The sequence below is a fragment of the Engystomops pustulosus genome, chromosome 1 (genome assembly GCF_040894005.1).
Source record: "Engystomops pustulosus chromosome 1, aEngPut4.maternal, whole genome shotgun sequence".
NCBI lineage: Eukaryota > Metazoa > Chordata > Amphibia > Anura > Leptodactylidae > Engystomops > Engystomops pustulosus.
In genome coordinates, this window is record NC_092411.1 from 121,341,798 (window position 1) to 121,359,771 (window position 17,974).

The following is a 17,974-nucleotide window of genomic DNA, read 5'->3' on the forward strand; positions in this document are numbered from 1 at the left end:
GGTGTCGCTGTTCCTCTTTGCACTGGCAATTGAGCCTCTGGCCTTCCTTATGAGGGCATTAGATTCCATTGTGGGATTCAAGTACAGCTGTCTGGAGGAGTGTGTGGCCTTATACACCGTTGACATCCTTTATTGAGGGATAACCCTAGCTCTATGCCTCAGGATGCCTTATGGATCATCTTATACAGTTTGGCCTTTATTCAGGGCTCTCCATTAATTGTAACTCATCTGTCCTCATGCCCTTGACTCGCTTCCTGATGCAGCTACTGCTGCTATAGTCGGCTACCTTTAAATAATGCACTGGAGTCTGTGCAGGCCACGGACTACATATCCTTACATTTGGCTTAAAGTGGAAGCATGGTGCAAACTCCCCTTGGCAGTTATCATTCATGCTGCTGCCCCAGTTTTTATACATTTTACAGAACTCTCCAATTTGGGTACCAGTAACTGTATTTAAACACATACAATGGCTATTCTGCTCCCTGCAATGGCAGGAAAAAAAAGCACTAGAATTCAGCTCGAAACTTTACAGTAGGATAAGGATCGAAGAGGATTGGTGTTACCTAACCCATGGCTATACTTTTTGGCGAGTCAACAAAATAAATTAAGTCTACAGATGTAAAAGTAGACAGATGTAAAAGATTTGCACCATTTTGGTGTAATCTTAACCTGGCAGAATTCCAGGGCTTGACAGATTGTGACAGATGGGAGTCAGCTGGTATTCATACTATGGCACAACTATATCAGGATAATACGGTAAAATTGTTTGAGAGACTACAAACTGAGTTTGCACTCCAGCATCATCTATCAATATTTATGTGATTCTACAGAACTTTCTCTGCCTCTCTCCTCTCCATATGCTGCTCCCTTTCTCCACTTTTTTATCGTCAGTATCAGCTCTGTGTAGTTAAGCCATTAACCCTTAGTGCTCACACAGCACAGGCTATAGACTTCACATACTTATGATTTCTTCTACTTGTTCCATGTTCCCTGCTCCTCCATGTGCTGGAAGCTTCCAGGGGAGTCACCATGTATATCCTGTATGTGCCCTGTGCAGTGTTCAGTGGATTTACTTGTGGGAAACTAAATTGATTTAATGCTAAATTACTGTAAGAGAGAACACAAGGCATCATGGGATCTTTGGGCAAGCTAACTAGCCTCAGCCTGAGGGCATAGACGGGCAGATATTAGTCTCTGCCCACTTCCCCTCTCTTAAGAAAGAATAGTAGTAGAACTCCCAGCTGGCTCCACAAAGTCAAGTGATAATTTTATATGCTTTAAGTGTGGGATTGACAAGGCTTATTTAAAGGAAACCTAATATCAGTGATCTACCTAATAAGGTAGATCCTATTGTAGGTTGTTGCTATAAGTAAGCGCTATTATACTGTATATTTTTAAAAATAATCATTAAATTCAGCAGCTACTGAAAGGAGCGCGATGAACACGCATTGGTATGTCTGATCGATACAGGCTACTGGGGCGAGGAGTAGTCTTTGCTCCGCTTCACAGAGAGGCCACTCCACGGCCCAGTGAGCTCTGCCGCTAATTTTCAATAATAAAAGATCGAGAATTATGGGTGCTTCTACTGAATTTAATGATTATTAAAAAAATACTATGGGACTAATGGTTATAGCAGCAACCTACCAAACAACCTAATAAGGTAGATCCGTGATGGTAGGTTTCCTTTAATGCATATGGTGTGGTTTGTATTGGAAGGAAGTTTTGGCACCGATGCTCAAGATACATGATATTAACCTAGCAGCTTCTCCTAAACTATGCATATTGGAGCTTCTTGGAGAAGTGGACAAATAACAAACGCCAAGTATTGAAGAATTTATTTCAAGAATGAACTCAATTATTAGACTTGAGAAAGTTTACTAAAAAAATTAGAAAAAGTGTGGGTTCCGTGGATGGATGATGACACCCTTCTGTGTTACTGAGTTGTAGCCTCTCCGTAATATGGTGCTGTTCATCATATATTGCAGTCTGATGTTCCCCCTGATGACCTGATGTAATTAACTTTGCATATAATCTATGGTATCTTATTGTGTGGTGCAGTAGCCTTGGGTAAGTTCCCTTTTATCTGTTGGATATGTGGATGGATACAATACTTGTGTGCTGTCACCTCTCTCTATTCCATGATGTCCTTTTCTAATACATGCAGTGAGATGCTTTTGTTATTGGCTGGATATAAATGATTGTTTATGCAATTTAATGCACATTTCTAGTATATCTGTTCCATCCATATATACATATATGTTTACATTCAGTAAATCATGGGTTTTCCTCGCGTATATCTACGCATATGAAATAACAGGCCAAATGCATGTAGCCAAATAATTATTCATGCTGTACTATATAACCAATAAATTCAGCTGGAGAGCTTAGGTTGTGCAGCTGTGCACATGCGCTCTGCCTAGACTGTGTATGCAGAACGCATATACACATAGCGTCGCGGCATAGACTGTCTTAGCAGATCACATGTGAAGATGCCTGTCTTAACAGACGAGGGCACACAGCTACTGGATGGAGAACACTGTAGACTCTCTGCTAGGCGGGGGATTGACACAGCCTACGGGGGCATGGATTAGCCTTGGCTCCCACTCCACACCCCAGTAGCCTCTGCTGATAATTTTCATAAATAAAAGAAAAGGATTTTATGTGCTTCTTCTGAATATAATGATAATACAAATAAAACTATTGGGCTTAGGGTTGTATCAGCAATGGTGATGTGTGTGCATGCATATGTGCATATGTTTCCTTATGCAAATAATCTCATCCCTTACACAGAGAGACGAATTGACCCACAAAAATAGACCCATGTTTCCTGAAAAATAAACCCAATCGTTAAAAGCGTAGTTCAAGCTCTGGTCACCTTTTTTTATGGGTGATGTTTTGGGAGCCAATTGCCTGAATTATTCTAGCGAAGTGGAGGGAAGGATGCAGTCACACGTTGCAGTTAAAACTCAATCGCCATCAGCTTTGAGGTGGTTTAGGTGCAGTTTTGTCAATTTAACAGGTGAAAGACATGTACTGAACGAGTGAATGACATTTGTGGAGTAGGTTTCCCCTTCAAAATCAAATTCACTTGTTCAGTTAATGTCTTATACATGTTAAATTGACAAAACTGCACCTAAACCACCTCAAAGCTGATGGCGATCGAGTTTTAACTGCAACGTGTGACCGCACCCTAAGCTGAAGGAGCACATGCTTAGTGGTTTCTGACATTTGTCCTAATTTGCCCTGTATTTTACTGAAGTGTTGAGCTTTCTCCTAGGATTGTCCATTTCCTTTTAGTCCTGGATGGTTTACTGTACAGCACTTCTCATTTCTAGTTACCTGGGCAGGGCATTGGAATCCATGTAACCACCTGGGCTCTATTACCATACACTTGCGGGAGACATATGACCCAGGTCACCTGGTCTTTCAGTAATAAACAGTCAGAGGTCTAAAGTTGCTATAGTGGTGGGGATGGTGTAATGTTATCCAGATGTCTTTCCTTTTTTTATTCTTCAGAGGGGGTCTGTGGTGAGAAACAATAAGGTTCTAGTATTTGTGATAAACTATTTGGTTTCCATGATGTTGTTGATGCTAGAAGCTTCGGTATATGTTATATTGCTGGTCTGGCTTGATGCCACGGTCCTTGCTGTCTACGCTGTGTTTCTATGGAAACTGTTATGCATTGTACTCTGTGTATTCAGTTATTGAATTGTTAGGAACTTTCATACAATTCTAAGGCATATCACTAAAATAAGGAATATTACGGAAATATCACTAAAATTGAAGCAAAGGAAATCCTACGATTGTCTAGTATACTTGTGTTACAAATATCAGTGTTGTAGCTTGTCATTAGATAGCAAAATGGTATGGTACATTTATAGTCCATTGGAGAACTGGAAAGGATGAAACCTGACATGTGACTCCTGGCTCAGGGGTGACCAGCAGTTGATTGTGGAGTATGAAATTGCCACAAAAGAATGTGTATCTGCAATTTGTAGAGAGACAAAGCCACTCTGGCATTGGGCGGCCAGGCATATTGGTGTCTCCAATATATTATGTATGGGGAGCATTTTTGATATTATGAGCTGATTTACAATGCCATAAACAAATAAAACAATGAAAAGATTACCCCTATACAGGGCATTAAAAGAAAGCAAAGAGAAAAAAAATAATATAGGGCGTATAGGGAGCACAGTAGGGAGTGGGGGGCATCAGAGAGAAATAAGGGTAGATGGGGGCATAAATAGATAAAAAGATGCAGTGAAGGGAAAAAGTAGGCTGCCCTCCAAACTGTAAAAGGTGCACAATCCTATAAGTAGTAGTAAAACCCGCAGGACAACAAAGGATAAAGTGAAAATCCATGGAGTGTCTTTATTCACCAAACTGCAACGATTGGACTGCCATGCAGATTTTGTCAGGCATCTTGTGGTTGCAGTGTGGTGAATAACAGCCCTCTGTAGATTTTCTCTTTAACCTGTGTTGTGGTGTTACTCAGCTTTTCAACTATCAATGAGATCAAAAGACCTAGGGAAATTATGGTCTAGATCAGTGATGGCTAACCTATGGCACTGGTGCCAGAGGTGGCACTCAGAGCCCTTTCTGTGGGCACTCAGGCCATCACCAGAGATGACTCCAGGTATCTTCCTGCAGTCCCAGACAGCCCAGGACTTGCTGTGCAGAGGTATTTTAAAGTGACAACTCTACCTGGGGCTATTTTCTGCTTTATTGGTGTCATCAGGGTGCTGATATGAATGAAAGCTGAGACAGAGAAGGGAGTTTGGCACTTTGCGATAAATAAGCGGGTCTTTGTTGTAGTTTGGGCACTCAGCCTCTAAAAGGTTTGAATCACTGGTCTAGATGAAAACCTAGAGAAAATTTACATTGCAAACTCCCCTTTTGTGCAGCCATAGGTTGCTCTGGGCAAGAAAGACACGTTTGGCTTACCTTTAAGGGGGTGGATCATGTCTTTGTTGCATGTCTCTATGATGATGTTCACACCTATATGGGTGGTACGCACACGCAGTCTATTCCTTGAGAAAGCGACACCTGGCATGAAACGTCCCATGGGTATCATGGTTATGAACCCCACCCCCCTTCATCCCCTATGTCAGTGATGGCAAACCTTTTAGAGACTGAGTGCCCAAACTACAACAAAGACCCGCTTATTTATCGCAAAGTGCCAACACAGAAATTTAATTTGTGATTTATACTCCCTTCTCTGTCACAGTTTTCATTGATACCAGCACCCTGAGGACACAAATAAAGCAGAAAATAGTCCCAGGTACAGCTGTCACTTTAAAATTGCTCTGTGCACAGCAAGTCCTGGGCTGTCTGGGACTGCAGGAAGATACCTAGAGTCCTCTCTGGTGATGGCCTGAGTGCCCATAGAAAGGACTCTGAGTGCCACCTCTGGCACCAGTGCCATAGGTTAGCCATCACTGCCCTATGTCATTTATTCGAATAAACACTTCCATGGCGAGTGCCGCAGCTCTCTTTTATTTATTGTGCTCATGTCAGACTGGTGAACTGAGCACCACCTAAATGTATGTTGGCAGCTTCTGACCCATCCAGATTGATAGAAGTGCCCCGTGCATTTTCTATTTGTGGATCACATGTTTCATAACTGTCTTCATGAAACAACATTCCTAATTTGCATTGTACTTTATGAAGCACTATACCCTTTTCCATCATCTTTCAGCGCTGAGCTATTATTTAGATGTCTGGACTCTTCTGCCTAATCTACAAGCAATTTGTTCTCATTATTAGTCCTCCTCCTATCATCTTTTTCACTACAAGGAAGTATGTGTAAAGCAAATGGCTATTAAACAATGGCCTTGTTTTTATTTACCTATTTTTGTAAAGAGAAAATAAGAGCGCGTCAAGACAGGAATTGTGCAACAGTCTTCTTGATAATAAATAACCCTGTAACCCTGTGTTGGTTTCAACACAGAACCGGTTTGCTTTGATGCTTCTGCCTAACAAGAATGAGTTGATTGAATCAGATTGTAGTGGCAAATTCTCTTCCCAGTCATTTCCACCCTTATGAAAATGAGTAAATTGTTGATGTAATCAAAAAGATCACCACCCTGCTTAGTATGCGGCCTTCATTTCCATCTATTGCATTGCTGAATATTTTTGGATGCATACTAAGAAAATAAGAGGCATTCTTTAACAATCTTTAAAGAGAACCTACCACCACGATTCTACCTATAAAGGTAGAATGGGTGGTAGGTGGATGTATGGGACGTGAGGTTGGCCCTTTTTAGAGCTAATCCTTACGCCCCTGCTATCTTTTTAAAACTTTAATACCTTAATATGTAAATGTTCTAAAGTGGCTATTTGGATGTGGAGTAGCCGGACATGAAGCTACACGTCGCGGCTACTCCACGCCCCAGTAGCCTCTTTTCTCCTCCTACCCTGACATCTTCGGCGCTGCAAGCGGCACGCTCAGAACTCGCTACGAGGAGCTGCACGCTGAAGATGTCCGGGTAGGAGGAGAAAAGAGGCTCCTGGGACATGGAGAAGCCGCAACATGTAGCCTAGTGTCCAGCTACACCACACCCCAGTAGCCACTTAAGAACATTTACATATTAGGGTATTAAAGTTTTAAAAAGATAGCGGGGACGTGAGGATTAGCTCTAAAAAGGGCTATCCTCACGTCCAATACATCCACCTACCACCCATTCTACCTTTATAGGTAGAATTGTGGTGGTAGGTTCCCGTTAATGCCAACACTTAAAGGACATCTACTACGAGGATGATGGATTGTAAACCAAGCACACTGCTCCCTCTGGCAGGATCTGCTCTTCATATAGGACCTTGTTTTACGAAAAAAAAAAAAAAAAGTTTTTTAAAAATTATGCAAATAAACCTGAGGGACTAAGGCTCCATAGATGTCAATGGAGCCAGGAGCCCCTCCGGCCCATTGGCATAATTTTTTAAATAAATTTTAAACCTTTATTTCTTAAAAACAAGGGCATAAGAAGCTTAAAGAAGAGCAGATGCTGACAGAGGATGCGCACACCAGTATGCCAGTGTGCTTGTTTTACAATCCTTCATCCTGGTGGTAGATGTCCATTAATTTGTTAATTTCTTTTTATAGTAATTTTTTAGGTTACTTTGTAATGTACTTGTATATGTTTACTATTGTAGAGATTTAAATCAAAAAAGCCAAATTCTCACATCTGTCAAAATGTACCAAAAAACTGGCATGCATGTCTAATAACCCATATTTATTAAAGGGGTTGGCCTAATAATAGTGTATTGTTAGGGGAGGACACCCGGTGCCCGCAGAGATTTGTAGTAAAAATTAGACGCAGGCTGGAAGCAGCTGGCTCATTAGCTGGTGGCATCTGGCACCCGTCACTGAAGCTGCTGGTTTGTTTGTGTCCAATGTTAAAATCGGTCAAGGCATCTAATCGTGTTTTCAGATATTGATGCCATTCCCTACCGATAGGTAGTTTTTAGTGATTGACCTTCCATGTGAAAAATCTATAATCTCTCCATTGTGAGGTTAAGACAGTTGTTTCTGTCTTAAGGATCTCATACACTTTAGGTGTTCAGTCAACTAATGTGTATGATAACTATACTGACATATAATATTAAACATGGTAAAAAGTAATTTATCATCCTAATGTTGTAAATACTGTGTAAATGTATACTGTAAGTGCCTGTTTCTTTTTTTCTTCCCAGGGGTAACTCCTGTATATTATACCCTGTTTTCTTTGATGAATGAAGCTGACAGAATATGGTATCCACCCAATCATACCTTTATTGTGGATGAGGCTAGCAGGCAAACAGTGAAATTCAGACTGAGGTGAGTCCCCCCCCCCCCCCTCCCCTTCTTTTGTCCTTTGTCCTTGGTAGACATGTTTGGCCCACACCGGGGATATGTGGGAAAATCGAAAAACAATCTTTATTTTATGAAATCTATGAAGCTGCTGCCCCTTCTCCAACGTTTCAGAACAGAGCCATTAGTATAGCAAGAGAACAGGGAGAGTTTTATGGCAAACTATCCCTCCTTTCTCCATCTTGTAACAACCAGTAGGTTAACAGTAGATACAAAAGTTACAATTTTTCATCTCGTGTACTTTACATTGGCCTGTGTAAAACTTATATGCAAATAAGTGCTGACAGATGTATGTCTGACTGGCACTCAAGTGTAGAAGGATGGAGAGGTCTTCTCAAGTAGATGGAGATGACTTATCTGACTTCACTACTGCTCTAAAAAATAGTGTTGGTCATAGGTTAAAGGGGTATTCCCATTTCAGCAAGTTATTGTCATTGTTTTTATGATAAAAATGTATACAATTTTCCAATATACTTTCTGTACAATTCCTCACAGATTTCTAGATCTCTGCTTGTTGTACTTCTACGGAAAGCTCCTATGGTTACTACTAGTCGATAGACCATGGTCACACAGGTGCACGGCTCATTAGTATCACCGAGAGTAATCAGAGGCGAGTGATATAATGAGCGTGTGTGACCATGGCCAGATTTCTTGCAACTAGAAGTTAACATCCATAGAATGACAGCAAGCAGAGATCTGAAAAACTGTAAGGATTTGATACAGAAAGTATATTTGACAATTTTATAACTTTTTATCATAAAAGAATTACATTAATTTTCTGTAATGGGAATACCCCTTTAATTCTATATACGGTAAGCATTTTCTTCATATGTGGCTGGCTTTCAAAATAAATGAAAACAAAATGTATCTGTTATATTATTGGTCTGTCTTTCTGCCATATATTGTGTGTATTTTTTGTGGTTTTGAAATTCTGTTTAAAGGGGAAATTAAACCCTGCAGTTACCTTCCTTTTAAAAATTCATGTTTTTTTTAGCTTTAGAATTACTCCACCCAGAAATTAGTGTGTAAACAGGACCGCTGGTTAGGGACAGATGTTTTAACCAAAAAAAACCCAAAAAACCATAGAAAGCTAAACTCCGTGGAGAACACAGTGCAGGTATCTCTTTACATCAGTTTACTGGTGTCCAAATATGAAAAAGTGGCTCTAATGTGTAAGTTATAGCTGAAATGTTGATATATTCCATGATGCATTGTGTTCTCTCAAAGTAGTTTAGCATTAAATCCATTTAGTTACCCACAAGTAAATCCAATGAACACCGCATAGTGCAAACACAGGATGTATAATGGTGACAGCCTGGCAGCTTCTATCAAATGGAGGAGCAGGGAACTTGTAATAAGTGGTAGAAATCATTAGTACATGCAGTATATTCATGTGCTGTGTGAATGAACACTAAGGGTTAATAGTTTATATACACAGAGCTGTTACAGCAGATGACAAGGTCGGGGAGGGGAGCTGCATTAAGAGGAGAGACGGAGAAAGTTCTGTAGATTCACAGACTGGGATGGAGGGACTGATAGGGAACAGGCAGGGCCGATTCAAGACAAAGTGGGGCCCTGGGCGAAACTAAAGGTGGGGCCCCAAAATAAAACTATTTTATGACCATTCACAGCCAGTAAGAGGGTCCCTTTAGTATGGTAAAAAAAACCCTGTAATATGGGCGAATTTTATAGGAGATAGATGATGGGGAGATGATGGGCAGCACCATGGCTCAGTGGTTAGCACTACCGCCTTGCAGCGCTGGTCAACATCTTTTATTATAGGTGCGAGGTACAGGGAAGCAGCGGGGCCTGGCGACGGGCCATTTCGCGCTTACTAGCGCTTTCTCAAACCGGTTTGAGAAAGCGCTAGAAAGCGCGAAACGGCCCGTCGCCAGGCCCCGCTGCTTCCCTGTACCTCGCACCTATAATAAAGGACTTTTTTTTTGCACATTACGGTGAGTGCCGCTTTTTCCTCCTCCACTTAGCTTCTATGGACTGTTTTGCCTATAGCTGAGCACCACCGTTTAGTCCGTTTCTGGGACTCCCCACACTAGGACGTACCATTGGAAGGCAGTCTACTACCGGGATTCTGTTAGAAGTGGATAGTGCCCAGCAACCTCCTCAATTGTATATATTTCGCTGGTCAACATCTGCATAGAGTTTATATGTTCTCTCTGTATTTGCGTGGGTTTCCTCCGGGTCCTTTGGTTTCCTCCCACACTTCAAAAAATGACTGGTAGATTAACCCCTTAAGGACGCAGGGTTTTTCCGCTCATTTCTCGCTCTCCAACTTCAAAAATCCATAACTTTTTCATTTTTACTTGTACAGACCTGTGTGAGGGCTTATTTTGTGCGTAACAAATTTTACTTTCCCGTAATGTTATTTATTTTAACATGCCGTGTACTGTGAAGCTGAAAAAAAATTCCAAATGTGGAAAAATTAAAAAAAAAACGCACGTGCGTCACGTTCTTGTGGGCTCAGTTTTTACGACTTTCACTCTTCGCTCCAAATAACACACCTACTTTATTCTGTGGTTCGGTGCGATCGCGGTGATACCAAATTTATATAGGTTTTATTGTGTTTTAATACATTTTCAAAAATTAAACAAATGTGTACAAAAAAGAAAAAACATTTTTTGACATTTTCTGACGCTAATAACTTTTTCATACTTTGGCGCATGGAGCTGTGTGAGGTGTCATTTTTTGCGAAATGAGGCGACGTTTTCATTGCTACCATTTTGAGGTCTGTGCGACATTTTGATTATTTTTTTATTTCATTTTTTATGTTATGTAAAAAGGTGTAAAAGTCGCATTTCGGACATTTGGGCGCCATTTCCCGCCTCGGAGGTCACCGCCGCCCGTAACCGTTTTTATATTTTGATAGATCTGGCATTTTGGGATGCGGCGATACCTAATATGTTTGTGATTTTTACTGTTTATTATGTTTTATATCCATTCTAGGTAAAGGGGGGTGATTTGAACTTTTAATATTTTATTAATTTTTTTTAATTTTTTAAACTTTTTTTTTAATTTTTTTTTTCACTATTTCTTAGACCATCTAGGGTACATTAACCCTAGATAGTCAGATCGCTCCTACCATATACTGCAATACTTCTGTATTGCAATATATTGCATTTTTGCAGCACATTTATTACAATGAGCCACTGGCTCATTGTAACGAATCTGCAGATGCCAGATAGTCTCGGGTCAAAAGAAAACCCAAGGCTACCATGGCAACCGATCGCCGCCCCCCGATGACGTTCGGGGGCGCGGGGATCGTAAAAAATATGGCGGCGCCCGTGCGCCGCCGTCTTTTAAACACCGCCGCCGGCGTTGAAAGGGTAATAGCCGCAATCGGTGCTAGCCCGTGAGCCCTCCTCATACATCCCTTATACCTCTGCGCCGTAGAGCTACGGCGCAGAGCGTTAAGGGGTTAAATAGATTGTGAGCCCCATTGGGGACAGGGACTGATCTGGCAAGCACAGTGCGTAATCTGTGTGCGCTTTATAAATAAAGAATTATTCATTATGATTATTATGATAGAAGATAAATATGAAAGATGATAGAGATTTATAGATGCAGAATTATTAAGTAGATGATATATACAGTAAATAGATATGAGAGATAAATACAGTAGAAGAGAAATAGAAGATTTATTGAAAAATAGATAGAGAAAAAGCAAGATATATAAATGGTCAGATTATATATTCGATAGATAACTAGACACATAGATATATAGACAGGAGATAGATGATAAGCATCTTCACCCAGGAATTCAACCAAGGGGTATTAACCCTTTCACCGCCTGGCATTTCTGGATATTTTATCGCGTTCTTGACCAAAGCTATTTTTACAATTTTGAGGTTTAAAAATAAAATTGAAATTACAGCAAAAAGAATTAAAGTAAACCCAACAAACCTGTATATTTTCTGAAAGCAGACACTTGCCCCATTTTCAAAATTGCATTAAAGAGTTTATAGACATGGGCGCCTTCATGCAATTTTGATTCAAACTGAAACATTTTATAAAAAATACTTAAAATTTGACTTTGATGGCAAAAAATGTGCTCCAAACAGAAAATATTTACCTTCACATCTCCTAAATGTAGTAGATGGACATGTGTACAGTTCACAAATGCCTCATATTTATATGTTCCCATGAATAAATCATCATAATATCACCAAAACTGAAATAACTAAATATCTGCTTTTCAGCTGGAAATTTTAAGACTGTCAAGACCTGAAAAATATATCAAAAAAACAGAATAAAAAGTAAAGACTCCATAAAACTTATATAATTTTGAATGCAGACAACCAGGCGATGCATTTGGCAATTAACATTCAAAATTTTCTCTAAAATATGTACAAATCCAGAATTCTTATATAAAGAAAACATACTTTCCTGAAACCGTAAGATGTGAGGAGATCATACAGACCCCACATGTGTATATTCACCAAAATATGCAGCAAAGAGAACACTAAATCCACAGGGGACACCAAACAATTTTTGCAAAAAATTGCACTGAGCTTCACACCGATCTATCATTGTGTGCTCCCTTACACAATTTTAGCCCAATTAAATAACTATGCATCCATAAACCCCTCTAATGAGATAACGAAAGTCCCGTTTAGACGTGCGCCAATGTATTAGCTGAACAATAACGGAACCCTCCACTAATAAGAATTTGTGTGAGAACCTCATAACATAGGTGTAAATAATGGAGGATGGTGTGAAATAAAAACTTTATTCCAGTACATGTGGGTGTTTTTGGTGTTACACATGGACATGTTCTGGGTCGCGGTGTTATTGTGTCAGCACATTAGGTGAAGAGGATCGAATGATCGTCGTATCAGTCAATTTTCGCAAAAAAAAAACTATTACGAACAAAAAGGCAATAAGAGAGAAAGTGTGTTCTTAGATAGTTCTGGATAGGAGAGGGTTAAAAACATAAACATTAGTTGATTTTATTCCTTATCAGAATGTAGTAACATGTAAAGTGAATATTTCCATTATCTGTGAGGTGCAGCAGCTCCTGTGTGCAGCAAATTCTCCCTGTACTGTAGACTGATGGCTAAAAATCTGGAGTGGGGGCACATTACAGGGGGCTGTATCTTTGGCTCTGTGACACATAGAACCTCACTTCTTTTTTCCTATGAAAGAAAAGAGTCTTCTCTTTTATATGTATCTAAATGTGTGTTTCTAAGTGTCAGGAAAACGGAGCTATTAACTGTTAAACTGCTGTCGGGAGTAATTTTTCCATATAAAAATGGCACCTGATATTCTCACTTTAAACCTGAATATCTCTGGATCCCTCTGGATTCTCCTCTTTCAGGGGGCCCTGGGCAATTGCCCACTTTGCCTACCCATAGCGCCGGCCCTGAGAACAGGAGACATCTGAATTCACGATCTGGGACACATCCATCTCTGCTACATTCACTGGCACATGACCTCCTCCCCTATGACCAGGGAGCAGCAGCTCCTCCCCTCCCATGAAACCGACCAAGAAACAAAGTGTAAATGAATAGAATAAGTGTACTGAATAGAGGTAACAAAGATAATGTCAAAGTTGTTTTATATCCCAAGAGCTATTGATTTGTGGGAAAAAAAAACCTTTACAGTTATTCTTTTAGATTGTCAACTGCGGTCCCATGAAAGGACTTTAGTGTTGTGCCTGACTATTGATACCACAGTTGTCGTGTGTGACCTCTGTTAGTGCAGGATGCATCAAGCGGTTGCCAGGATAATATAGTGATGGAAGATCCGGTTATAGATCAGATTGGGCTCATTAAGGTGAGTGAGGTGGAAAAAGAACATAAAAAAAACTATCTAGGAAAGGCAAAAGGAGCCCGTTATGAAATGAAATTAGAATATTTTTTTGTTCTTCCCACTGGCTTCTAGTGTTGTGCAACCTGGGTTTATACAAAAAAGTACCTTAAAGGGAATCTGTCAGAATTTTTCCGCCAGAAACCAATAATAAATGTAATAAATGTCTTCTGATGCACTAAGCAGCTGTTAGATTTGTAAATCATAAAATGAGTACTGAGGGCAGCAGCAGCTAGTCATGCTGCCATTGCTCTTGTTGAGGTTTGATTGACATGGTTAATACCCTCCCAAACTTCCAGGCAGATCTGACTGCAGGACTAAATCAAGCTGTTCTTCGCCCTCTTAACTAGTAAGAGTAAATTTGCATATGCTGCTCTAAGGTTAAAAAAAAACATTCACTACTTGATGCCAAACATGGTGGGAAAGCAAGAGAAGAAAAGCAAGTTCCTTGCAATACCAATAACATTGTGAGTACATGGAAGAATTTTGTATACAGGCAGTCCCCGGGTTACATGCAAGATAGGTTCTGTAGGCTTGTTCTTAAGTTGAATTTGTATGCAAGTCAGAACGGTATATTTTATAATTGTAACTCCAATTTTTTTTATTTGATTCTTTGACAATTTGATTTTGAAAATGTTGTGTTGTCGTAAGAAGCAGGATTAACAATGAGGCTTAATTGCAGACACCTTTTAAGGTTTAAGGCTAGAGTACAGTAAATTACCAGCATCCAGAGGTCCATTTGTAACTAGGGGTTGTCTTAAGTAGGAGACTGTCTGAATGTCAAATCCTGTATGTAGATTTTAAATACAGTGGGGGGGGGGAAAAGTGGTGACCCACATTAGCCAGGAACTCCTTTCCTAACACGGGCCAGATGCACCCCATTATAGTCAATATAAATGCTTGGTTTCGGTTGGCATCTTCTTTTACTGATAATAAATACAAGTGTGAACATGTCTTACCGGGTGTAAGTGAGAAACAGAAGAGTGTGACCTATTTTATTTATTTTATGATCATTCCCCCATACAACAATACACTTGTCCATATCTACTTGGGACATGCTGCTACAGAAGTGGCACTGCATTAGTTTGTTTAGTGTGACCCTGAAGTGTGGCTTGACAACCCCTTTATAATTGATTCCCTGTACATATACTTTCATGTATTTATAATTGTACAGAAAATGTATTGGCAGCAAACCAGAAACATGATTAGAAATGTAGTGTGCTATAGTTTGTGGGACTCAAAGGGAATAAAGACATTTTTGGTAGAAAACAACCCCTTGAAATCCCATCATGTTCCCTGTTTTAGGGCTGTTTGTAACCTTTTTTTGTGAAGAAGCACTTGGTGCCAGTCAAGTAAAACTGTTTACATGCAGGGAGGGGATGAATACATAAGCTCTTGGCGCTCTGCAGATACACATTCTCGGTGGCCATTTTTACAAGCTGAGCATTGAGGATGTATTCATAACTGGATATCATATTTTGTATATGAATGTAAGGGAGCTCTGTTAAAATGAATAAAGGAACCTTGTTCAGGCTTGTTAGTAAAGAGGTCAGCTGGATCTTGTGAATGGCACAGAACAGCAAGCGCTTTTCTACCAACTCTCCTGTGCAAATGTGTACAAATGCAAAGTAAGGAATGCTGGCCTCTCTTCACGGCCGTGTAGCCTTCTCTAGCTTTCTTTCATCAAACATTCGATAAGGATCTCGGCTTGTCACAGGTTTACATTACTTTAGCTAACCTGTAAATCTATCATCTGTTTTCCTGCATTTGGTAGAAAAATTAATTGCTTATTGCCATATACAAATCCATCATTTCACACATTTTGTTGCCTTGTTTCCACAGTGGTATTTTGGGTAACTTTCTGTAGTGTGCCAAAACAGTTTAGAATATTACTTTTGTACTGCATTGCCAAAAAAATAAAAAATCTAGGTTTGAAACTTCATAAATACAACTTACCATATTTACCATACAATGTTGCTGTACAATTCCAACTTCTGTTTTCTATCCATAGTCAGTCTCTTTCCCACAGATGTACCAGAAATTTCTTTATCACTATCAAATGTCGGTCTTATGGTTTGTCTGACTCAATTACACAATTCATCAGTAACTGTTTGCAAGCAAATTCTATCTGTAATTGCTCTGCTACACAGTAAATGGAATCCATAACGAGAGTCTAACAATAAAACGACTGCACTCTAGAAGGTTAAAGGTACAATGCAAGTGTTTTTCAGAGACGTGATTACAACTTTTAGATTAATTCCTTATGATCTCGTATAGCTAAATATGATTATTTTCCACCCAAAGATTAGATTGAGTGGTTGTGTAACTTATAAATCAAGGAAATTTGTCCAATTGGGACACATAAACCCATTGGTCACTAAAAAATAACTTTTATTGATATTTGTTAAAAGATGGAACTAACTTGATCCAATAATGTGTGTTAAAATTTAGCAGAGTGCAAGGGGCGGCAGGTCCCACCATAACAGGGTGGTATAAATTATGAAGTCAGACACCTCAATCTTATGATTAGATATCGGAGACTGGTAGTGCGTGCTTATATTTTATATTGTGGAGGGACCCATATTAGTTTATTGGGTTCAGTTCGCAGCCACCTCGGCGTAGTGTTAACCCTAGAGTCACAGGTCTAACTCCCCACTGCAATCCTACAGTACTATGTACTCCTTTCCAGTCATCCACTAGCCATAAATAAAGATTGTGAATACTGCCGCTAGCTAGCTATATTCATATTGCACCCTAGGTAGCCTGTCTGTCCACTGCCTCTGGATTAAAACCTAACAAACTAGCCCTCCCGACATGTTTCGCCACATGCCGTTGTGTAACTTAACCCCTTATCACCGACACTAGTTTTCAGCTCAATGACCAGACTCGATTTTTCAAATCTGACATGTCTCGCGATAATTGGTTATAACTTCGGAACGCTTTAACATATCCGGGTGATTTTGAGAATGTTTTCTCGTGACACATTGTACTTCATGTTAGTTATAAAATTTAAGTGATAAGTTTTGCGTTTCGTTCTGAAAAAAAGTGAAAATTTGGCAAAAGTTTGTAAAAATTCTTCATTTTCCAAGTTTGAAATGTTCTGGTTTCCAGACAGGAAGTAAAACTACCCAAAAAGTTTGATAATTAACATTTACAGAATATCTGCTTTATGTTGGGATGATATTTTATGCTTCCGGTCATTTTTCTAGGATGTTATGAGGTGCAGAACTTTAGGTGCGATTTTTCTTATTTTCATGAAAATTGCCAAAACTCACATTTTGAGGGACAACTCAGCTTTCAAGTGACTTTGAGAGGCCTAAATAATAGTAAAATCCCATAAATTACCCCACTATAGAAAGTTCACCCCTCAACATATGTAAAACAACTTCTATTAAGTCCATTAACCCTTTAAGTGTTTCACATGGGTTAAAAAATATGGACCTGCGATTTAGAAACTAGAATTTTTTTGGAAATACATTCATTTAGGCCAAAACTGACATTTTCAGAATAAATTAAATGATGAAACGCACTGCAACGCTTGATGCCCAATTCCTCCCGAGTGTACTGATACCCCATATGTGGTGGTAAACTTCTGTACGGGCGCACGGCCGAGTATAGAATGAACGGAGGCGCCATTCACAGCAGATTTGTATTTTCACATTGTACGACCTATAAATTTTTATTTTTTTTGGTAATGCGAACATATGAGGGCTTATTATGTACGGGATGAGATACAATGTATAAATAATTTATTTTGGGAGTCTAAAGCTTATTCATGAGATTTTATTAACTATTTCAAGGGGGACACAAACAAAATCATCAATTTTTATTTTGGATTGTTAGCATTTTTTTTCCCCCGCTCACCGTAATGTAAAAATAATATTTTATCTTTATTCTCTGGTTCACTACGATTGCGGTGATACCTCATTTATATAGTTTTTCTTATTTTTGCTCAATTTTCCTGAGCAAAACCAATATTGGAGAAAATCGCATTGTTTTTACTATTGACAACTTTTCATGGCCATAACTTCTGTATTTTTCTGTTGTCAGATCTGGTTGAGGGCTAATTTTTTGCGAAAACAGTTGTTCTTTTCAGTCGTATCATATTAGGTACCGTAACTTTTTTTGATCACTTTTTAGAACATTTTTTGTGATGGTGGTTGAAAAATTGTATATTATGGGAAGTTTTTCGAGTTTTTTTTTTACGTAGTTCACCAAGCGGGTTCAATATTGATTTAGATTTATTGTACAGATTAATACAGACGCGGTGATACCAAATATGTACGTGTTTTTGTGTTTTAT

At 39.4% G+C, this 17,974-nt stretch overlaps 1 protein-coding gene across 2 annotated transcripts in view; it reads left to right on the forward strand.

The window, feature by feature from the left end:
* Window positions 1-17,974, forward strand: part of JAK2 (Janus kinase 2) — a 134,313-nt gene that overhangs the window by 45,044 nt on the left and 71,295 nt on the right. For both annotated transcript variants that reach the window (XM_072151912.1, XM_072151920.1), the window contains exon 3: window positions 7,693-7,816. In XM_072151912.1, the coding sequence (XP_072008013.1) occupies window positions 7,693-7,816 (124 nt within the window). The remainder of the gene's footprint in view (window positions 1-7,692; window positions 7,817-17,974) is intronic.